General features: G+C 34.7%; 1 protein-coding gene across 2 annotated transcripts; it reads left to right on the top strand.

Moving 5' to 3' along the window:
* Positions 1 to 10,876: 10,876 nt before the first annotated feature.
* Positions 10,877 to 14,431, top strand: LOC132056031 (BTB/POZ and TAZ domain-containing protein 1-like). 2 transcript variants are annotated; one of them, XR_009414708.1, is made up of 6 exons: positions 10,877 to 11,083; positions 11,658 to 11,791; positions 12,357 to 12,660; positions 12,810 to 13,126; positions 13,925 to 14,237; positions 14,288 to 14,431. XR_009414708.1 is itself a non-coding variant. In XM_059448070.1 (5 exons), the coding sequence occupies exons 1-5, from the start codon at positions 10,985 to 10,987 to the stop codon at positions 14,106 to 14,108; spliced, it is 1,038 nt and encodes a 345-aa protein (XP_059304053.1). In that variant the 5' UTR covers positions 10,877 to 10,984; the 3' UTR covers positions 14,109 to 14,431. The 2 variants fall into 2 exon arrangements, 1 of the variants encoding a protein (XP_059304053.1); XM_059448070.1 differs by having other exon boundaries at positions 13,925 to 14,431.
* Positions 14,432 to 24,622: the final 10,191 nt, after the last annotated feature.

The following is a 24,622-nucleotide window of genomic DNA, read 5'->3' as shown; positions in this document are numbered from 1 at the left end:
TTAATCTTACACTTTATTCTTTTGTTAGAAATGGGTGAATGATTTCGTTTTTCTTCCTTTGTGACCATCTCGCGCACGAGTCAGGGACTCGTCACCTTCCGTATTCGATATTGGGGTGAAGCCAACAAAATTCTCCTATTGGGTTACCTATACTGCAGAAAAAATACAAATGGATTAGAAGCCCAACAGCCATGCCACAACAGTTCAAAATGGGCTGAGCCCATTTAGTTTATTACTTCTTTTATTTTATTTTGTGCATTTAATTTGTATTGCATGACTAACTCTTATTTTGTTTCATTTTCTTAAGTTAGACAAACCTTAGATGAATCAGTAATTTTAATTTAGCAAATGGGTAGGAAGAACTAATAATTAATTTCATAAATTTCATCTTTCTTCTTTTTATATTAAAGTTATTTATTATAATACTCCTAATATTTATTTTTCTTAGAATAATTGATTTTTAAAATAACATGGCTACACATCTTGGGTTAAAGAATCATGATCCACTTTACTATCTTAGAAATTTAGAAAATGTCATTAATACGCAAATCTTTAAGTCTTTAATTAATAGTGAATAAGTTATTGTAGGTTGGAGTTAATTCAAATTCACAAAAATATTCATCTTACTAAGTGATTAGTTAGAGAAAGCCTATTTATAAAATTATTTTGCGTTAGCCACCTATCCATCCCACACACCTAGCTATATATATATATATATATAATATAACCATTAAAATCAATTAACACCTAGTTATTAAGTTGTTTTAAATATTTGTAAAACCTTGCGTCACTTCACACCTTTTTCAATTTATTTATAACTAAACTCTTTTATACAAATCATTATTTTTACAAGTCTTAATTTTATAACAATATTACATCATTACACTTTACTTTAAAATTTTGCAATATATTTATAAGTTATTTTCCCAAAACATTTAAAATGTCATATTTACACTTAGCCTAATTAATTATAAGTCTAGGTCGGATTAACCATTATTAATGGAACTTAGAGGATGCCTAATACCTTCCTACAGGTTAGATGAACCCTTACCTAGATCTTTTGGTTTCGCAGATTTTAAACATAAATCAACTTTAGATAATAACTTTAATTACCTTAGGTGCCCTAATTCACCATAAATAATTAGGTGGCGACTCTTAACTTTAATTAACCCCGGAATTACCCGGATGTTGTAAACTATTTTGACCCTGGTTAAAATAGGGTATGACACGTGGTCTTTGCCTTTCCACCCTTCGGGCGCCATTCTTCTCCAAGAGCGCCCTAGGTTACGAGAAGCCCTAAGAAGGGCAATCACCCACTCAAAGATAGCAGCTTCGAGCATGGGCTCAATTGGGTTCGGTGAAGGGTTTCACGCTTCAAGAAAATCGATAGGCGAAGGGCGATGCAGTTGAACCGTGCGTACCATCACAAACCGATTCAGCCACCCTCGATCATAATCGTCTTCAAAACACGAGGCTTGGCTTCCCTAGGAATCAGGCGAACAATTCCCCTCGGATCACCCGAGGTACATATAAATAAACAAGTGATTGAGGGTAAAAATCACTCCGGCGCGTTGGCCAACTTCTCAATACAAAACACGAGCCTCCAAATTTGCGGGCGATGCGCTCGATACATACCCGATATCGACGGCGAAGTCCTCGATTATTCTATGAGCGGGAGGACGAACCCTATGACAAAGGGATACGTGTACAACAATGAATAGCCGGGAACATGATGAGTTATTTTCCCTCCCCCGGGAGAAGGTCGACGTCCCTATGCCTAATGGCAATCTTCCCTAACCATGGTAATGGCGCTATCGTCGATAAGAGATTCGAAATCCTCCACCGGATCAAGATGGTGAAGAACTTTACGGTCATTCATGTAACTAAAGCGGCGGGACAATGCCTAGACAATAGATTCTAACTCACTATCGGGACCTTCGGTTCCGATGGCATGAATGAAGGCGGTCTTCGCACAGTGCAGCAACGGTACGTAAGCCATGATCGTGGAAGGTTCTCCTTAACAATACGTATCTTTACCTTTGGAATACGAAGATTGAAAATCGAGGAGTATTGTGGGATTGATGCGGGAATATCAGTAGGTTTAGTGGAGGAACAAAGTGAGATTTGGAGAAGTGAGGATGCATGGGAAAGAAAGAAGGCATGGGCTTTACATAGGAGGAGATTTAAGAGATCTTGTAGCATATCAAGAGTTCTGATTCAAGGAGGATTCCCCAAAAAGATTTGGCGGTAACCGGGTAATGTGCCCGTGCGTCGGGCGGTGAGATTTGACTTAAAGGTTCCATTCCCGCCGTCAACAATCGGCACCACGGGGAAATGGGGGGACTATTTGTATACGGGTAAAGCAGGGACACGAAAGCACGCTCGGTTTCCCGTTGTCGAGGTTATGCTCGGGTGCAACACGACCACCCTCGCGGGAACGAGGTCTCGAGCTCGGGCCGGCACGAGGCGATAAAGGAAGGATGATTGTTGCGCCATTAACGAAAACCGAAATATCGCCCTCGCCGGATATTTCGGGATCGATCCGTATTTACCATTGTCATCCAGTTACTTGCTTTATTTAGAATTGTACTAGGTTTGAAACTCCCCTACTATATAAGGGGAGGTCTTCATTCATGAAGGGGTTGACAATAAGAAGGAGAGAAGAATTCATATCAACAATCATAAGAATTTATTGAATCGGTTCCATACGTTCTTGAGTTTTATTTTATTTGTGTCTCTTGGTAGCTCATAACGAAAGGATATCGACCTCGGTTTCCTAGCCCGAGGTCATACGTATCCAACACTTGGTTAGATTTGATTCTTTGTCCATTTCATCATATATCACATTATTTAAATCCTTAATTGAATTTAGCCGCATATCTTTGGCACCTCATATAAATCTAACTGTTCTACGTTTTAAGGTTAAACAAAGTTAACTCTGTTGCGCACAACCTAGCTAAACATGTAAGGAAAATGTGCTTAAACTCATTAGCTAGGGAAGAAATTGTATTTCGGAATACTCCTCCCGTTTTTATTTCCTTTACTTTACGCAAAGACACCACTGGAATGGGTTCCTCGAGATCTATTCCAACATGTAATAATTTTTAATTTCCCGCTTTTATTTTAATGCAAAGTTATTTTAAAAAAAAAAAAAAATAGACCTTCATGCAAATCTATTTCCTTGTACCAGACACGATTTGCTAACGAAGCTTATATAGTTCAATAATAACATGAAGACACAGTACTTAGTTGAAAATTTTCCGTGCAAGTTGTGGTTGGAATCAACTCTATATATTCGAAATTTGAAATTGTTTTAAGGAATATATAACTTTGTGAATGGGTCAAAATAATTGCTTAGAGGGATAAAATTAATTAATACGACATCAGTTAGATTAAAATATTAATCTCTAATTATATAAGTCTGGTTCTTATCCTTTAATGTTTCCTGCTGTTCAAATCATAGTGGTACTCGTTTATCCTTACAGCATCACTATTTTTTGGTTTTTTACTTTGATTTTTAAGGGAACAATCTTTAAGAATATTGAATGTTAGTATCCCACATAGGTGGATGATGGTGACTTTGCATTATCTGGTCTTGGAATTTTTTCAGAGCTAACTTTTGAAATTGAGTTAGATTTAATATTCATTTTCTTATCATGATATCAATGTCAGATTCATCTTAATTGGAGTAATTTTTTGCTTACCCGATATTGGTATACCATACCCCTTTCGTCCCATATTACTTGTCCACTTTTTCTTTTACACGTCTTTTAAGAACTCATAAATAAAAATATAAGTTTACTAAATTACCCTTATCTCTCTCCAATTAGTTACACTCTAATCAATATTGGTTACTTTAAAAATAATTAATGTTTAAGGGCAAAGTAGGAGAAACTTAATTAAAAATATCTTGATTTTATAAATGGACAAATAATTTAGGACGGATATTTATAGTAATGTGGAACTAATATTGGAGGGAGGGAGTATTAATTATATTGTCCATGCTATAATTGTCAAACATAGCATACGGGGGTAAAGGGCGGGGGGTGGGTTAACCTACATCGCTGGTGTATCTGATGTGATAATATGTCTTATATGATCTTGGCAATCAAGCCTACATGAGCTAGTTTTATTAGAGTAGAGTTAGACACAAAATCCAAGATTGAATAACACTAACTTCCCCATGTCTTGGCTTGTAAAATTCGAGTCCTGGAGAGATATTTGTCCAGAAAATGGAAGTCATTATTTCAGTGAAAGAGACAAGCAAAAAGTGCTGAAAAGAAGAACCTTCCCTTGAAACAAGTAATCATCCAATGAAACTTCCCTTTGGTGTGTATATATACAATGAGTACTTTTTGTTTCAGTGTCCATCAATTAATGCTCCCAAAGACTGGAAATGTGGAATCAAAAAGGGCTTTTTAGTTTGTTTCTGATCGTTAATTCCACTTACATTTTCTGATATTTAGCGAAAATTAATGTACACATTTTGTGATGATTAGACCTTTTGAAAACTAACATCAAGACTTATAGTTCAGTAAAAGAATCTTTATATGAGAAGTGTGGATTTAATTTTCACAGTCCCCTTTCACCTCTTTTCGTCATTGATCTCAGATGCAATAGAAAATTTTTAAAAAATAGAAAATGAGACCCTTTGGGGACTAGGTCAGTCACTATCGCGTACTTTGGTGTGTTAAAAAATTCACTTTTGTTACTAAGCCATGCCAAAACCATATCCACTTGCTTTATATATATATATATATATATATATATATATATATTCACTTGCTTATAGTAAATAGTACATTAGTTATTAATTATGAGCACATAGCAAACTTAAAATATCCATACGTCTTTTAGTTTTTCTTCCTTGATCATCTTTTCCCCCACCAATAAGCCGAAACTAAGAGCTTCTGGAGTGCTATGTCGACTTTTCCTTTTCCATTTAGATCTAGTATAGTACTCTCATTATTCAGAATTTGGGACTTCCCCTAACAGATAATATTTTTTGTGCATTCTTAATGTATAACATTTCTAGTGCAGATCTAGAATCTTGAAACGGAGTAGCGCCATATGTTTACAAAAGGGCAATTTTGAAGTATAAAGGTTAAGGAACATAGATTTCAAATGCTGAATTTCTTGGGCTTTCGACTGGTCGGGTCCTATTTCTCTATTATTTTTTGGTCCTCCTCCTCTTCCTCATTCATCATCGTTCAACCTTGTAGAAAATTAAACCTAATAAAAGGATCAAAATACCATTCTACTCTATGACATTGTTCAGTTTTATCTATCGTTTGCAAATTGTCTCATTTTTATCATCCCTTGCTTCAACTGAAGTATAACGAAGATTGATTTTCAAATACAGTCAAAAGTAGATAAACTAATGTTATGACTTTTTTTTCTGACATATTTTGACACATGGAGTCCACTCACTCCATGCTAGAGCTCTGTTGATGACAAATATAAATACAGGAACATTTGCTAATAATATTAGTGTAAATGATCAAACCCATTGTGGATTAATAAAATTGAATAGTTTCAAAAATAGAGGGGCAAATTCCAACTTTTCTCATGATAGAATAAACCATTAATGATCGAGGTTGTGTGACTTTGAAGCAATGACAAGATAGCAACCTTCCGTTCATATAGGACATGAACAAAAATAAGATATTAATGATTAATTATTAATAAAAGGTCAAGAACCTGAGCACCGAAGTTAGCCACGACGATAGAAATAAAAGAAAAAAATTAGCCACGCGAAGCATCTCCTACTTGTGGCTTTACAATAGTAACAAATTTAAAAAAAAAAAGGATGAAAATAGGACAAGAATACTTTCTCCTCACAAATGGTGGAAAACGATCTCTTTGATATATTGAGAAAGATTAAATAAATTTTTTAATCTCTTTTATAAGCTATACAACTTAAATTTACCAGGAAATTTATTTTTTTGGATGCATTTTTTCAGCTTAGCAGGTCTTCTTCGGGTTTGTACCCTTCATTCGTAAAAAAATCAACACATTGATTTGCATCACTCTAAATATATCAAGTGTTAGCCTTGTTAGTTTTCAACATATCTGTATAATCTTCACCCTAGATGAGTAATATTTTATGCCTGATAAGCTTGACTACAGCAGAATGTTTTTACGTATATAGGTGAAAAATGACGTGAGGCGCATCTCGGGTTCAAACTTCAAAGGCTGGCCACATCGGCATATCCTAGTAAAAGATCAGATTTCTAATTAATTTAAGCGGTCCCCATATTAAAAACGTGTGGATTTCAGCCTTGAGAATTTTTCATTACATTCTTTAAGAAATTAAAAAATTATTCCGTGTGTAAGTAAACAAAAAGAAGAAGAGAAACTTTCATTATATTCCATGTCTAATTATACTTATCTTTAAGGAAGATATAATTAAGAAATTGATCGGATCTCAAATCATTTCCTACTACTCTTAAAGGCCCTGGAACTTATAATAGTACTACTTTTAAAATTAAAAAAATTACTACGTGTATAACATTACTATAAATCTGTTTTGATTTTCTGTCGCTTCAATTTTCTCGTATTGATTCTTGTCCTATTAAATGAGAACATGTGGTTGAATTAAATTAAAGGGAGAATTATGAAAGAAACATTGCACCAGAGAAAATGTAGAATTTATTGGACCGGCATATGATGGCAACTTGACCATGAGTCCATGACTTTTATCTCGTCAATCCAGGAGCCACGTGAATTATAATATTGGTGGTTTAAGTGCATTATTAATCTTAATTCGTGCTATGTTATTTTTTCAAATTATCGGCTGCACGTCGACTTAGTGTAACATGGCATGAATGTATCTTAATAAAATTTACATATGTCGATTTTACTTGGCACATTGACCTGTTGCGTGTTGGAATAAAATTTCACATGGGAAGTTGGTAAGGAAACAAAATGTTATCTATAAGACTAGTCCGGTGAAGCCCGTGCTGAGTCAGGGCCCAAAGTCAATGTAATGATCGATGCACTTCATATGGTTTTAATTGAAATATAATAATTTGTGTACGTTTCTTAGGAACAACTCTTCAAAAATGATCGCTTCTTAATCATGTATTATTCATTATTTAAGTTTTTGATCACATAATTAGATAATTTACTAAAAGAATTGTTATAAGAAAGCAAGTTTGCTAGGGACTAAACAGATATAAAAAAGAGACAGAGATAACTCGATGTTTAGTAACTTAATTTAAAGTATGCAAAAATGATTTCAAGCTGTCTATAATCATATATTGAAAAGGACATTTTAATATTTTATAAATTTGTGAGCTTATAATTTCTTGTTAGAGGTAGGAATAGCTTGTTTTGGTATTTATTCATTAAATACTCATAATCTCACGTGACAATGATTTATGCTAAAACAAATATGGTGATTAAAGTTTAGGTTTAGATGAAATTAAAAAAAAAATGAATTCATTGAAACAAAGTTTAAGAATTTTTTTTTTTTTTTGAACAACAAGAATTAATTTAGTTTGTCATTGACTCATTGATGCTTTACTCTTAAAAGAAAATTTTCATACTCAACCAATTAAGGATTATATGATTTCTGACAAATAAAACTGTTTGCAAAAAAAAAAAAAAAAAAAGGATGCGATCATCAATATTTAATAATTATGGGATTGAGGAACTAATCACTTGGTAAGCATCTTTTCCTCTTTACTATCCCAATTAATTAAGCAAATTGAATAAAATTTAAAGGTTTTCTTATTTATTATGTTTCAACATTTTAATCTATTAATTCTTTAAAATTTTTGTAATTTATTTTCTATGGTATATTTGTTTTAAATCATTAAATCTAACTTTATATTTTCAAAATATTTTTTTTAACTCCAAAATAAGATCAAGAGAAATTTAATGGTAATTTTAGAATTACTAAAGAAAATTTGATTGACAGAATACTCTTCCAGTACCAAATGAGTTCTTCGAAGTTTTTTTCATCACCATTTTAAATTATCTTTGTGCATAGTTATTTCTATTAGATGACATCATCACCATTCACAGCTTTTTAAGCATTTTTAGAAGACTCAAAATTGATTATATTTACCAAATTAAATGTGTCAACCTAAGTAAAAATGAAATAAAATAGGGGCAAAAATAAGACATACAAAAAAGATATGCTATCAAAAAGGGTTTGAAAGCATCTTGATTTGTTGGAAACATATTTTGCTACATGAAGTAATAAATAGAAAATACAAGGGCAATTTAAAAGAGCAAACCATTTTGGTTGGGCCAATCAAATAGTTACAATGTAATTAAGTACTACAAAACTCATTACATTGGCCCTTATATATAGTAGTAATGTATGTACATATACTCCTATTGATACGAGGTCTTTAACACAGGCTGAGATAGTATTGTGGTACTGGATTCATTTGAATTTTATAACTTTGATGCGATTATAAACTTATGTGTAAAATTTATTAAAATTATAATAAATAATAAATTCAAACCCATAAATTTAAAAATATGATGAATTCATTAATGCTAAGAATGTTGAAGTTTGAACCCATATAATTTAAATCCTGGATTTGTCTCAGATCAATGAAAAGATGTAGCCCAAAAAATACATTATCACACCATCTTAAAATGTTTTTGTATTAGCTTATCCAATAAACTAGTATTAAAATCAATGATTTGACAGGACTAATATAGAAATTGCGCCCAAGAATTAAGAAACAAAACTAAATCCATTGACATGGAATAAACCAGTAATTTGTTGCTTTTTCCCGTTTATGACCCAATTTATTGTCTTTTCCTGTAGTTTGAGAACACGTGCATAAGAAGCAGCTTATGAGCTCTAGAGGCCATATGTTCTGCCAGAGCTAGTGTGACTGACAATACTGTGGCACGCAAAAAGTGACCTCCAGAATAAGCTCATAAATCTTTGGTGACATGTAGTACTTAATTAATTCGAAGGGGAGAATATTGTATGGTATGTGAATAAACTTCCCTATTGAAAGTTGATGGGAAAAAAAGGAAAAAGATATATGCAAGGTATAGTGATCTTCTCATTGATGTGAGACTTTTGGCTAGAATAATACAAATTACATTTGGCTAAATTAAACAGATAACATCACACAAATTAAGAGTGTCTTGGGATGATTTAGCATAAACACAATCCTCGGTAGGAACCAGTGTTGTATGATGGTATAATGATTGATGATTAGATTATACATTTTTCCCTTGGTTTCTTGGTGTAAAGACATTAAATTCTAGCTCATTTAATCCAAATTATACTAAAGTTTTGGCATATATATTCTGGTTGTTGTTAATTGTCATGTTATTCCACCAAATTTTCTCTCTCTATTTTTCTCTTTCCAGTCCTCGTTTGTCAGAAGCTAACACGCCTTCTCATTAAATCCTTTGGCCATCATCCAAATATAAACAACATGAATTTAATTTAGACATCAAGTTGCAACATATTGAATATTGCAACTCTGCTTTCTAATACTATAAACTATGGCAGCTTTAACTTCACTTTTCACTTATTATAGTCAGCTCTACACTTTTTGCCTCTATATTCACTAACAACTCTCTTGAGTGACTTCTGTTGTTCATTGTTTCAAGAATATCAAGAGTTATCCAATTCAGTAGTGCAACGTAATTTTTTATTCAACAATTTCCTTATGGTTTTAATGTGTCAGTGCCAACGTCTCTAGATTATGAAAGGTTTGTCATTTGTGTACCAAATGTAATTCGTTTTTGCATATATTGAGAAAAAAATCACCTGAAACCCAAAGGTTGTCAGCCTGTCATAAGAAAACCTCATGAAATTAAATTTTGGAAGTAAGTGTATACACTTTCATTCTAATTTACGTGACACTATTTGATTGAGATTGATGTTTAAGGGATTTTTTTTTTTTTGAGAGCCTTAGACATCTACATGACTATTTATCATCCAATTAAGACTAAAATAAGACACTAGAGATAAATGATTTCTCAATATAAAAAAAATAATATTCATTTTGCATAGCCTAAAAAAAAAGTTTGCCATATAAATTGAGCAAGAGGGGAGCGAGCATTAAATAGTCATTTAGCAACAAAGGGTAAAACAAAATCTATACTGGTTCTGACGTGGCAAGGTACGCCAACATGGCTAACCCTTTTTAATTTACTAATAGAGAAAAGTGTCCAAATTGAATGGTTAATAGAGGATTAGGATGACACCTCATTCTCTTGGAGTAAATAGAAAGTGGCTATTGATTTAATTTTTGGCCTTTGAAAGTTTCTAAAGGCCGTTATTGCCAATTCTCGACCTTGCCTGTCATTGATGAGGTGGGTTATCCATATCTTTGTAAATCTCCACAAAAAAAGGGGACCCAGAAAATAAAACCACAAAAAGTTCAAGGCTAGAAATGGAAATTTAATTCAAAACTCAACCAATTCTTTCTCACGCTCTCTTAAGCATATAGTGATTGCTTTCTCCATCCCAAATTACTCGTCACATCACCTTTTTAGAGAGTCAGACTAAATAAACTTTAGCTAACGTTTTAAGATATATTTTTTACATTTTATTAATATCAAAAATTGCATCTTATAGTTTTTTATGTGTAGATTTCAGATAGCTAATTTTAATTTTAAAATATTAAATTAAGCTAATGCCATTTAACTTTGAAAATTAATCGAATTAACTATCAAATAACGAAACTTAACCAGTATTTTGGAACGGAGGAACATAAATTTTCACGGATTGATATTTTGTTTCGGTCAAAGAGAGTGGTGATCACGCATTAAGAAGAGAGCGTGAGATTAATTATGAATTGAGATCCTCCACGCTGTCCGCCCTTTAGCTTTTCTGTTGGTGTGATCACGTTGCCTATATATATGGAGACATGCAAACCATTATTCTACACCGAAAACTATAAGAAAACCACTGTAACATCTGAATTATTATACCCCTAGGAGACAGAAAGTTCATTGAATCGATATTATTAGTCTTCTAAAATCTGTCGTTATGTCGCCAAATAACTTTGCTGCCGATATTGATGGAGAAGCTGACATTCAAATCATCACCTCCGGTGGCCGCCGTATTCCGGCACATTCTACTGTTCTGGTACGGAAATTTCTAAGCATTCGAGTTTCACAAATTCAATAAGATTTATATGAAGGGGCCGGAGGAATTTGTAAATGCCGAATTATTGACACTATAGTAGGTTGAAACGAATAAGTAGCAGAACCACTAACGCTTTGCATTAAAGTCTGTGACGGATCTAGAATTTAATCTCTACAGGGGTTTAACCTTTTAAATTTTTTAGCATTGAACCATTATATTTAATAATGGGTTCGTATCCTACTATTTATTGTGATTTTAGTAAATTTTTACACATAAATTTATATCGCGCATAGAAAGTTTGGGTTATAGTGCTCCATCCGCCTCTGAATTGAGTCTGTCCATGTCATACCTCTCGAACCCTGCTAACCTGAGATCTTTTTGCGCACTCTTTTTAATAAGATTTATTCGCGATTTAACAAACTTCAATTTTACTTTCAAACCGGCGAATTGTGAACATTTGTAAATTTTCAGTTTCTAAATGTGAATAGAATTGAATTTCAATTCAATTGTTGGAAAATCTGTTTCAATTAAGAAAAAAGTACTGATTGTTTTCTTTCGTAAAACGTAATTGTAGGCTGCTGCTTCGTCAGTTCTGGAGAGCATACTAGTTCGGCCGCAAAAGAAGCGGAGCTCGGAGAAAACTATTCGGATTCTCGGTGTTCCTTGCGACGCCGTTTCCGTGTTTGTCAAGTTTCTTTCTTCGTTCAAGTGAGTTTTCTCATACACGCCAAGTCCATTTCACCCTTGTTTTAATATTTGTACGTTATTCTCATGAGTAGTAGTCTCATTCAACCTTTGATAAATCCTGATTGGTTTGAATATTGTTAGTCCTGGATTTACTGGTGCTGAAAGTGACCATTAGCAGTAGATTTTTTTTTTTTTCTCCACCAAATCTATTTCGCCCGTGATTTTACATGTGCACGTTATTTCATGAGTCTCATTCAACCTGAATATATTGAACTATGTTAGACCTATATTTACTGGAGCTGAAAGTGATCATTACGTGTAGATGACTCAAAATTTGATTAAAAGATTGGTAATTGGACCCTAAATTAAATCCCTGCCTCTCATTTCTTTATCATCTTACACATGGGTACATTATTTGCCGCTTAGATTAATTAATCATTATTTCTTTCCTTAATATTCTGACAAAGACTCAACTAATCAAGCGCCGGCGGTCATAAGTTTTCCACTATTATTGGAGGAGAAAATATTGTATTTTTTTAACAAAAAATCTTGGTGTCTGTAATGACTAAATTATCCTTGTGATCAGGTGTACTGAAGAGCAGATGAAGAAACATGGTATTCATCTTCTAGCACTTTCTCATGTGTACTTGGTACCACAGCTAAAGCAGAAATGCACAAAGGGGTTGGCTGAGCAATTGACTATTGAAAATGCTGTGGATATGCTTCAACTAGCCAGGCTATGTGATGCACCTGATCTTTATCTCAAGTGCTTGAAATTGATATCAACCAATTTCAAGAAAGTTGAGAAGACTGAGGGTTGGAAATTCCTCCAAGATCATGACCCTCAACTTGAACTTGAAATTCTGCAGTTCATGGATGAGGCTGATTCGGTACGTTTAAAATCAAAATTCTTACCATGAAAATGTTGTACAATGTTAAAGTTTGTCCCTTGATAGTGAAACAATTGGATATTTGTTTGCACCTCCTTTACCATTCAACGAATGTTTACTAAATTATATTTGGAATTTTGTTATTATAGAGGAAGAAGAGGACAAGAAGACACAGAAGGGAACAAAACTTGTATTTACAGCTAAGCGAAGCGATGGATTGTATAGAGCACATATGCACTGAAGGATGCACCAGCGTGGGGCCATGTAATGAGGAGCCCTGCACAAAGAAGCTGCCTTGTAGCAAATTCAAAACATGCCAAGGCGTCCAGCTCCTTATTCGACACTTCGCTACGTGTGAGAGAAGGGTGAATGGAGGTTGTTTGCGATGCAAAAGGATGTGGCAGCTCCTTAGATTACATTCGTCAATCTGTGACCAACCTGATGAATGCCGAGTTCCTCTGTGCAGGTATAAACAAAATCGAGTTGATAGTTTGATTGTTATTTTTATTTTTTCGCATATACTTAATAAGATTAACCTGTCAATTGGCTTAGAAGAAACTTTTACAAGATATTATGAAGGAAATAAACGCTAAGGATGCCAATTTTTAGTGGAACCATCTGGATAGTTCCTTAAGTTGGAGAATGAGTCAGTTCCAATATCAGCATATGCATTTATGTTCGACCTTGGAACGTGTTCAAGTAAATTTTCAGGACTAAGATGCTATTTAAGTGATATGTCTTTATAAAAAAAGCAAAGAACTAGGGGGCATGGACTTGTCTGTTTCCTCTTTAATTTTGATCCACTTACTGTTTCTAATTGGCTAATAATAGCGCCATTGGTAACGACCTTATCAAACATTTCATACCATAGCAGTCTATTTTGATCTTATAGTTGTGACATAGACAGTCGTAAAGAGTTTATCAACGTGGCTTTATGAAGTCCTTACACATGCGGTACTTAACTCTTAGAAACAGGACCAGATTTTTTGTGACGCTCCCTTTTTAGTTTCTACATAGTTGAAATGTCCCTATCTGATTTCATCCCTAAAAAAGAAGTGTCTTTATCAGATTTCCTGTAAATATCTTCTGCAAGATGCTTTAGTAACCTTACAACACTCTGGAATAAATAAGGTCGAACTGTGTTACATAAATATCTGCTTTAAATTACGTAGTTTTCCCTCTTTATCAGTAGGGCCAACTATTTTTCTTGTTCATGTTCTTGGTAATTATTGAGTCTCTAAATATGTCCAATTCTACATTACAGACAATTCAAAGTGAAGGTGCAACAAAAGGTAGAAGACGGGCTATGGAAATCACTAGTTGGAAAGGTGGTGTCAGCTAGAGCCTTATCCTCCTTATCTCTGCCCAAAAGAAAGAGAGAAGAGGAACCAAAAATGAATTTAGGCCAACATCAAGTGAGAAGCTTCTTGACAACTCAGTGTCACTAGTTCGGTAGTTAATAGTAGGACTACATAATCTGAGAAGGATTTGCAGGTAGAATGTTAATGGATGATCAATTGGTGTAGCAGCTTTTGTTATTATTATATATATGTTCTACTGTAGTGGTTTTTCGTCCTGTGCCAGTCTTGAGTTGGAGAAATCCTCTGTAGATGCGGGGGTTCAGCAGTAGAGTTGTCTAGGAATGAGTTTTGTACATGTAGTGGATGGCTGTCATTTGTATGTTCCTCCATTTTGCTCGATGATCAAGTAAACTTGTGAGGTTATTTGTTGTTATAATTGGCTTCAGTCTATTACAGTTTGGTTTCTTTTACACTTGGATCATATATTCAGAGTGCAAAAACAATCCCCAAACCCCAAAAGGAAAAAGTAAAAAGAAAGGAGTAGAAGTGGAGGAACCAATTAATACATAAACCAAACTTGTAAAGGAGAGGACCCACTCTTCCCAAAAGGAAAAAAAGAGATCAAAAGAAACGGAAAAGAAGACCCCAGTTTGACGATGGATTTTACAAGTTGTATTACTCTGAACAACCACTTAAAAACTGGCCCCAAAATGTGGTTTGCTTACCCCCGTTTGGTTTAAAATTTAACAAATTCCGTTACACTGTAGTAAATCATTTTAGGGTCGTTGGGTTATTTGCTTACTGTTACTTTGAAGCAGATTGGTTCCTAAAGACTTTGAGATGTCATTCATTATTTGAGAACCTTATCACAACTCTATTAAAATTTACTACTATCACTGTAATCTTTCATCGCTAAAGTAATCCTGATTAGAAAATTTATAGCTGGAAGAAATTAAGCAATTCGTTTGACAATGAGACACAGGTGTGAGATTTGAGCTAACAACTACCAGTTTGATGCCTATCTTAAGGAATCAGAGCAAAATCAGCTTCGTTCACGCAATTAATACTCAAGAATTTAACAAACTGTCTGCGCATTAGAGGAGATCTTGAGTTCTAACATGCACCAATTTTTACGTGTAGTATAAGTCTAGTGCTACTGTGCTAATATCTTTTTTTAATTTAATCATCTTACATTCTATCCGAGATCCACTAGCCTGATCAGGAAAGCACTCTCTATCAAGATTTCTTCGTACCGAATCTGAGACCTTTGCTTAAGGGGGAGAGGTCCTATCCATCTCCAACATATTTTTTGGTGGTTCCTGCTAAATGATATCGCCTCAACTACATGATAGAAGATGTCGCGAGCCTGATTATGGAAAAATCATGGCGAGGAGCGCTTTCTCCGATTGGTCCTACACGGCGTGAATTCGGATATAGTCGAACTCCAATGCGGATACCGATCACCGGGTGGGAAACAAAAAAAAAAAAAAAAAAAGGCCTAATTGCCTCAAAATGGCCATTGCATCTAGATGTACTCTAATCTCTTGGATTCTATTGCTGAAATCATTAAAGCGTTTTTGATGATTAAAGAAGTGAAACCTTTGCCTCCTCCCCATTTATTTAGAACCATTATTTTAAATCTATCTACCATACGGTCTAATTTTCTATTTGAACGACAGGTTTATGCAAATCTATTGCTCGTCCAGCCATTATTTGGTATCAATTTTTATATTTTAATAATAAAAAAAAAATTAGTTTTTCGTGCAAGTTAGTGGTTGGTATCAACGGGCTCAACACTATATTCCAAATTGCAATATGAAATTGCTCTAAGAAAGTATTTAGGTTGAAAAGGTCATATAATCTATATATACTCCTAGTAGCTATTTGGTTTTGCAACCTTGTAGTTATTTAATTCTGGTTCTTATCCGTAAATCTCTCCTTCTGATTAAATATACTTACAATCTCGTAACGTAAAGAAAATAAAGGAAATAAGATAGAAGTAAATGACTAACTCTCACAATTTTTTCGTTTCGTAAAAGTCAAGAGATATTTAATTTCACAATCCTTATCGCAATTAATTGAGAACGGGTCAGGAAGAAGTGGATGTCATGATTTAAAAGAACAGACAATCCAGAGAAAGCTCTTAAGAAAGAGGCCATTTTTGTTTCCTTTCCTCAAAACAAGGAATCTTGCAATTATATGACCCTACCCCTTAGACTGATGTGTGAATTCCACTAATATTGCTTCCAAATACACTGCCAATTTGGAACACGAAGGGCCTTAACATCATTATTATTGAAGTTTCGCGGAGACAAAAACGCTTCTTTTTTATATTGTCCAGTTGCATGCTTAATATCTTGGTAAAATGTGACGCCCTTGATGAGCGGGATGAAGATGACAGATCAAGCAGAATTGACAGGCTTACGAAGATGAGGTGCACATGATATTTTAGGTGAATCTCACACGGAATGAGAGAAAAGTAAAGAGCTTCATAAGACATAGTTCAAGTTCACATGGTATGCGCACTTTGGGAGCTCGATGTGAAATAACCTACAGGATAAATTCATAGGGACCTACGCTAAAACCGGACAATACGTGCAATGAACTTGGATCGTCACATTAATTCACAAACGGCCACTTCTTAGTTCATATTATTAAAACTTAATTATTGTCATGAGTTTTAAAGTTTACGGGTAAAACTCTAGAATATTTTTAAATTTCAAAACTTCGTAACAAGAATTATTTTTAAAAAAAATAGAGCTAAGAAGTAGCCAGTTAATGCTATTTTTGTTATTGCTAAAAGGTTCTAAAGAAAGCCAACTTATTTTCGTGATGCTTTAGGTCACTCTCGCACGCTTGGTGTGGTTGAAAGGTCTATTTTTGTTACTCAACCATGCTCAAGGCTTGACCATCATTACTTGGTCATAATTAAAAAGTCAAAAACTTGATATATGTATATTCAAAAGACTTTTAATTTTTCTTCTTTTACTTCTAAAAGTATATATAGGCTGGAATTAAGAAAGAGCTTCTAGGGTGCTATGTTGACTTCTCCTTTTCTCTTTAATCATATTTTAGACCTTCTACTCTGACCCTTAAGAGCTCCGTTCAATCATCGTAATGATTTGGTCAGTTGAGTTGAAAAATAAGGTCAAATAATATGTATCAGTTTTGTGATAGCAAGGGTAGTGATTGGCCTCAACTTTAAGCTGATAATAAAAGTAGACCATTTCACAAATCGACGCAGTTTAATTTGGACCTTTCCCTTATTACCGCTTTTGGCCATATTGCACATTATGGAAGTGGCGTTTTGTAATCTCAAATAGAAAACTAAATTCGAGAAGTATTCAACTGTATACAGCTTGTACTATAAAAGTAAATGTGTCGTGGTGATGAAAGCAGTTACCTCACACTTTAGTCACGTCCAACGTTAACTTTGATTTTTTTTTCTGAACATGAAATTCATTGGCTACTTTGAATACTTTTCCATCGCTGCCAACCATGTACTGTGTCACATTTATGTTTCTAGGAGGAAGTGACCTATAAAACGCTATATTCAATTGTATTGAGTTTTTTCTATTTGTTTTTCATCGAGACGACGAGGAACTACTCACTGCATTGTAGTTTACAGAGTGTTTACTACTATTTACAGTTTTCACATAGTTAAAAGAAAGTAAAATAGTGGAAAATTATAAATTTCATTCAAGGGAAACAAACATCTCCAAATAATTCATGTTAAACTGAAAACCTTGTCCTTCTCGGTGAGCCCAAAAGTTGTTTTTCAAGATGAACATGTGAAAGCCCAATAGTGAAAGGGAATGGGCTTAAACACCTTGGTTTAGTTGTAGTTATGGAACTCGACAGTTGCCTCGGCCCTCGGGCTTGCAAATGTTTTTCTTTGTTCTCTCTGACATTGCATTTAGGGCCTGTTTGAAAAACGATCATTTTTTTGCGCGGATTGTTCTTCATTTGGAGTGTTCTTTAATTTTGCCCTTCAAATTGGTGGTCTTTAAGTTTTGCCCTTCGACTAATTTTTTGAGATTGTGGGTTCGAACCCCAGTTCAGTAAAAAAAACAATCGCAAGGCAGAATTTGCAAAATTCTATACATGGGGCAAATTCTGCCTTACGAATCCAAGCTCTACCTTGCGATTTTTTTTAGAATTTTTGACTGAGCGGGGGTTCGAACCCGAAACCAAGGGATTTTTAGTGAAGAGCAAAAGTTAAAGACCACCAATTTGAGGGGGGAAAATTAAAGACCACCCCCAGCGAAGGGAAATCCTGCACATTGCCCAAAAACCATCTTATAATTGAAATTGTGTGTAATTAAGTTTGGCATATTTGTCTGACCGAGTGATTACTTGTTCAGTATGTAATTGAGTGTAGTAGAGAGAGAGTAATTATATGAGAGTTGCTGGTGTAATTACATGGTGTAATTATAAGGTTAATTTTTTTTTCCTTATTTGCTTTAATTTTAATTTCTGTTCTTTTTAATTTGTTTTTTCTTTCTATCCATTTTCTTTTTTTTCCTTTTCAATTTTTATTTATTTATATATTTTACCTTTTATATCTTTACTAAGCCTGCTAACCGATCCAGTTGGACCGATCAAAATCGGTAATCGGAACCGGTTTAACCGGAACCGGTGGACCGGTTTACCGATCGCCGGTCTACCGGGTTTCAATACCGGGCCGATTTTCAAAAAATGTGACTGATTCACCAGTCAAAACCGGTTAACCGGTCAAATTTTTTTATTTTTTATTTTTACTATTGCTGCTGTCCACCGTTGGCTAACGGTCCATTTTGCAAAAATGGCCATCGACAACGGCCACAAACGGCCATTTTGGCCTCCCTTTGTTCCCCAACCCCCCCAAACTTTTTTTTATACACTTTAACCCATTACCCAGCCCTATATAAATCCCTTTCCATTTCAGTTTCATCCACACCAATTCACTCTTCTCTTTCTCTCAATTTCTCTCAATTATAGCTACTTTGCAATAATTAGCCACTTTAAATTTCTCTCAATTAAATACTATAAAGTTTTATTCTAGTTTCAATTTTATATTTTGCAATTATAAAAAAAAATTGTTAATGGAGTTGGTGATTTTGCAACAAGCCGAAGTAGCTCCAAAGCTTTCTTTGGATTTGCAATTCTAGCAGCCTTCACTTTGGTGAAAATTAGTCCGGCAATTTGGTACCTTCGTTCCAACTCTATCTTTATTTTCAGTTATTTAATTTACGCAATTAAATTCTAGCAATTTAATTTGTTGCAATTTATTTGCGTGTGATTTAAATTATTGCTATTTAATAATGTCGAAGAGAGTGAGACATGGTGGCGGTAGTAGTGGTAGTGGTAGGGATGGGCTTATGGAGGAAACATTTGTGAACGAAACACCTAATTTAGGTATTAATATTGGTGAAAATAATCCACTTTTAGATCATGAGGTAATGCAACACTATACCGGCACTTTTAATGAAATTGATGATGATGATGAAACACAAGCCCCCGAAAATCCCATAAGAGATATACATCCTGCACAATCACATACACAAGACAAACCGCCAAAAACTCGTAAGCCAACCGCTAGACTTTGGAAATTTATGACTAAAGATAAGGAAAGACAATTAGCTATATATAAAAAAGAATTTGTTTTCAGGCAATAAACTAGTAAAGATGGTGGAACGGGTTCACTAACGGGTCATATGAGAGCTAGATATAAGGATGTTTGGGGAGAGAAAACGGGTTCAAATGCGGGGGGTATTCAACAAACAATAGACCCACGAATCGGTAAATATTTTAGCTATGACAAGAAAAAAGATCGTATAGAAATAGCTAAAATGGTTGCTTTTGATGCTCTACCATTTTCCTTTCCTTCGGGTTTGGGTTTTGTTACTTATATTCAACGTTGTTATAATCCGTTGTTTGAGGGTATTCCTAGAAGTACTTGTAGATCGGATATTATTGATTTATATAAAAAATATAGATTTTATTTGCGCCATGTATTTAATTCTTTAAATTGTAGTGTTTCTCTTACCGCCGATATTGGTCTTAGTCTTAACAAGTTAGATTTTTTTGCTATTACATGTCATTGGGTTGATGATAATTGGGTGATGCAAAAAAGAATTATAGCTTTTTTATATGATGAAGGGAAAGGTCGTCATGACGGAAATTTTTTAGCGGATTCAATGTCAACTATTATGAATTTTTTTAACATTTATAGAAAAATACTTTGTATTGCTTTAGATAATGCTTCTAATAATACAAAAGCGGTTGGTCTTTTAAAAAGGGAATTAAACCCTCCGCTAGAAAATATTTTTCATGTGAGATGTAGTTGTCACATTTTAAACTTGATTGTTAGAGATGGTCTTGACTATTTTGAAGATTCTATTCAAAGGGTTAGAAATGCGGTTGCTTTTCTTTTTTATAATGCTAATAAGCAAAAAATGAGAGATTTTAAGAATTCTTGTTTGCAAAATGACCTTAGACCTAGGAAAATTCAAGTAGAAGTTGACACTATGTGGAACTACACTTACATTATGTTACAACCAGTGGCGGAGCCACACTATGCCGAGGGTGTTCATCTGAATCCTGTTACATTCCGTATTTTGTACCCTCGGGTAAGTCAAGGCAAGCGACACAAGTCGCGTATGGAAAATTGTAAAGTTGGAATATTAAGAAAGGCCAGGGGTAAAAAGGTAAATTTGCAAAACGACTCATGGAAATACGGAGAAAGGCTAGGGGCAAATTTGGAACTAAGGGAAATATTTTTTCATGAAATAAGAAAAATTTGCTAGAATTTTCAAGAAAGGGGGCCACTTGGCCATGGACCCCACTTTCAAAACTTGGCCAAATTAAATCAAGCCAAGTTAAGGGGCAATATGGTTGCTTGCTATTGGAAGAGACTATATATATATATATATAGGTGGAAAGATGATTTATTCATCTTAATTCCCTAGACTTTTCAAGAAAGCAAGAAAGAGAGAAAGAGACTTGGCCATTCGGCCTTAGAGAAAAAAAAGAAAGAAAACCGAGAGAAAAAGAAGAAGAAAAAAAAAAAAAAGAGAATTCTCAACTTGTTCTCCATAGCCAAACAATCCCTTGAAGAGTTCTTGGTAAGGTGAAGTGGTTTGTGGAGCAAGAAGGACACATATTCATACAAGTTGTCAATTTGAGTCAAGTGAAGAGTTGAGGAAAAGGTAAGGTTCAATTCCTCTTTTGTATGTTATGAGTGTTTATGCATGTTGTGGAGTATGAAAATGGATGAAATTCATGTGGTGGAAGTGTGTGAGTGTGTGGCCGTGAGTGTGTGTGTATGTGTGTATGTGTTATGTTGTGTTGTGTTGTGTGTTGCATGAAAGATTGAGTTAATTTTATGTTGTAATGTATGGAAAATACGGAAATTCATGAAAAACATGCATATGGAGGTGTTGGCCGAATGATAGGAAGTGGAAAGGTGTGGTGAATTGATTTTATTTATGATGGCAATTGTTGTTATGGTAGGTTCTATGATGTTAGAATAAAGATTTAGTGGTTTGGAGGAATGAAGATTGGGTTGTTGTGATTGAATTTGAAAGAAGGAAAAAAATTGTTGTTATTGTTGCATAAATTGGAAGATATGGGTAAGTAGTATATTGATGGTATTGTTGGAATATTATGTGAATTAAATTGTATTGAATTATATTGAATTGTATGGAATCGTATTGGATTGCATTGAAAAGAATTGAATTGAGTAGAATTAAAAATAAGTGGTTTGTTGATGTTATTGGCAAGATTTTGACATTGTTGGTTGATGATTTGGCCGAGTTCCATTCTCGGGTTTGTTGAGTGATAAAATGGCCGAGTCATATTCTCGGGGATGTCATATGTATAGGGGAGGTGCTGCCCAAATTTTGTTTATAGGCAAGTATGGGCTGAGATTAACAATTGGTAATTGTGACCAAATTGTAGATTTTGGCGAACTTGGAGCTTGAGTTTGGAAACGTGAGCAAAGCGGAAAAGGTATGTGAAGTCCACCTCTCCTTCCCTTGGCATGTCCTGGTTAGTATAGGTCGAAATCCGACCCTGGGAAAAGTCCTACCCCTCGAAAACGACACCTAAATTTATTCATTTTTCATTCAATAGAATTGAATCCACAACTTGTGCTTTAAGGAAAAGAAATGTTCAAACGTCCGAAACCCTTGGAAATGAAATCGAAATGCCTTGAAATCTTCGTGGATGACCCAATGGGACATAATGACCATGTTTTTATGTTCGTCACTTGAGTCTCGATATACGTGCATATCGGTTTCCGTTACTTCGTTCATAGAAACTTTATAATCTTATTTTATGTTTTTCTCGTGGTGTTGCTATTCATTGATGGTCTCGCCTTATAATGGTTGTTCCTTCAAGGTGGGACGAAGCGACCGTGATTATTTCATAAGGTAATCGGAGGCTACCGACCTTACGTCACTCGATAGACACATGACTTTCTTTGGGTTCTTATGCATCTCGCTTATATGATATGTACATGACATGTATATGATATGTATATGAAAATGGGGAAATTTTGGGGAATGGATATATGTTGCGCTATAGACGCATTGCCACACAGTCGGTCATTTGGCGTAATTCCATCCTCGACGCGGGATGCCGGACGCGGACACATGTGGGCGAGCCGACGTATTTCGGCGATATGACTTGTTTTATTTTCACATGTATATGACAAGAAATGTTTTTGAAAAAAATATAATAAGCAAGCATGACATCCGCACGAGAGGCACTTACGGTGTACATTATCCTTTTATCTCGTTACATGATCTTTGGTCCCACAAGTTTTTATTGCTCACATGTTACATGCTTCATTGTATTATTTCTATGGCTTACATACTCGTTAGACACCGTTCTGTTAAATCGACCCCTTTTTCGGGGTCGTCTCGTGCCATGTAGACGGAGTTGACGGGTTCGACCCACAGAGCTTTTCGGTGTTTGTACATTGAGAGGCGCTCCAGTTGTTAGAGCTCTCGTTCGGGTACTACTTTTGTGTATATATTTGGATTGACAAAGTCACCACTTGTAATTACACGTATTTTGTTTAGAGGCTGATATGTACGTCGGATGTGACCTAGTTGTCTTTGTCGCCGTGTGATATGTCGAGACGAGTTGATTGCTACTACTCGTGTATATGTATGCTATTATCGGTGATGTTATGGAAAAAAAAATGCCGGTGTTCATACGGCCCACTTAGTAACAAGAACAAGACCTATGACAGGGGGTGCCCGGTACAAGTATCGGGTACTCGTCGCGGCCCCTAGTTGGGTCGTGACAAATCCCCTCGGCGAAAAAAATACTATTTTTACAAGGCTAAAATTATTTTTTATGTATATATAGTAGATGTTGAACCCCCTTAGGCTTCTTAGTATGTTTACTTTTTTATATTTTGAACCCTCTTGGTGGAAATCCTGGCTCCGCCACTGGTTACAACAAGCATATGATTATAGGATTCCCGTGCAACAAGTTCACAACCATTTTAATACGGAGAGTGATGAGTGGATAAATAATAACGATTAGGAAGATGTTAAGGAATGTATTGAACTTTTACAAAAAAATTATAATGCAACTCTTGCTTTTTCTAGACAATTCTATCCCACGGTAACCGGAATATTAGCGTACTTAATGGAAATAGCTAGAGTTTTAAATGAGTATAAAGATAAATCCGGTTATCAAGCGGCTATTTTTTCTATAACAACAAAATTTAAAAAGTATTTTTTTCCCATCCCAACTTTATTTATATTGGGTTTTCTTTTAAATCATAGTTTTAAAATGTCTTATACCAGAGGATTGGTTGGTCAAATTTATAAATATTTAGAAATTTCCGAGGGAGTTAAACCATCTTTACTTGACGCTGAACTCGCGGTTGATACCGAATTTAGAAAAGCTTTTACTCATTATTCTACTTTGGAAGAAATTGCTACACCCGTTGCTTCACGCCCTACTACTTCTCAAAGTAGCAAAAAGGGCTTGTCGGGTTTGTCGAATTTAAAAGTTTTACATTCACATCCAACTCCTTCTCATAATGCAAACTTTGATGAATATCACCTTTATTTGATGTAACCAAATGTGGATATCAACCAACTAGATGATTTGGAAGTCTTAGCATGGTGGAAAAAATACAAGGCGAGTCATCCGATACTTTCAAGAATGGCTCGAGATATCCTTACGGTTCAAATATCAACCGTGGCTTCGGAAAGTGCATTTAGCCAAGGAAGACAATAAATTGAAGACCATAGACACTCATTATCCGGATTTAGCTTGCAAGTACTAGTTTGCATTCGCGATTGGATTAGATCGGAGCGACGCAACCAAAACTTAGAAGCGGTGGAAGGTGACGAGGAAGAGATTGAAGATTTGATAGCAAGTGGAGTAGACCAAATGGAAGACTTTGAAGATATCTCAATGACCAAATATAATATTGCGGAGATTAGCGAAATGATTGACACTTTTTGATTTTATTCTTGTAATGCTTTTTTGCAACTCATGTATTATTTGCAAGTTAAAAAAAAACTACAACTTGCAAATAAATGTTATCCATTAATGAATAAAATATATGGCTCATTGAGCTTTCTTCTATTTACTTTTGTTCATATTCTTACTTATATTAAGGTAGGAATATACCTAAAATATACTAAGAA

The sequence above is a fragment of the Lycium ferocissimum genome, chromosome 5, assembly GCF_029784015.1.
Source record: "Lycium ferocissimum isolate CSIRO_LF1 chromosome 5, AGI_CSIRO_Lferr_CH_V1, whole genome shotgun sequence".
NCBI classification, from domain to species: domain Eukaryota; kingdom Viridiplantae; phylum Streptophyta; class Magnoliopsida; order Solanales; family Solanaceae; genus Lycium; species Lycium ferocissimum.
This window is presented reverse-complemented; position numbering and strand designations above follow the sequence as displayed.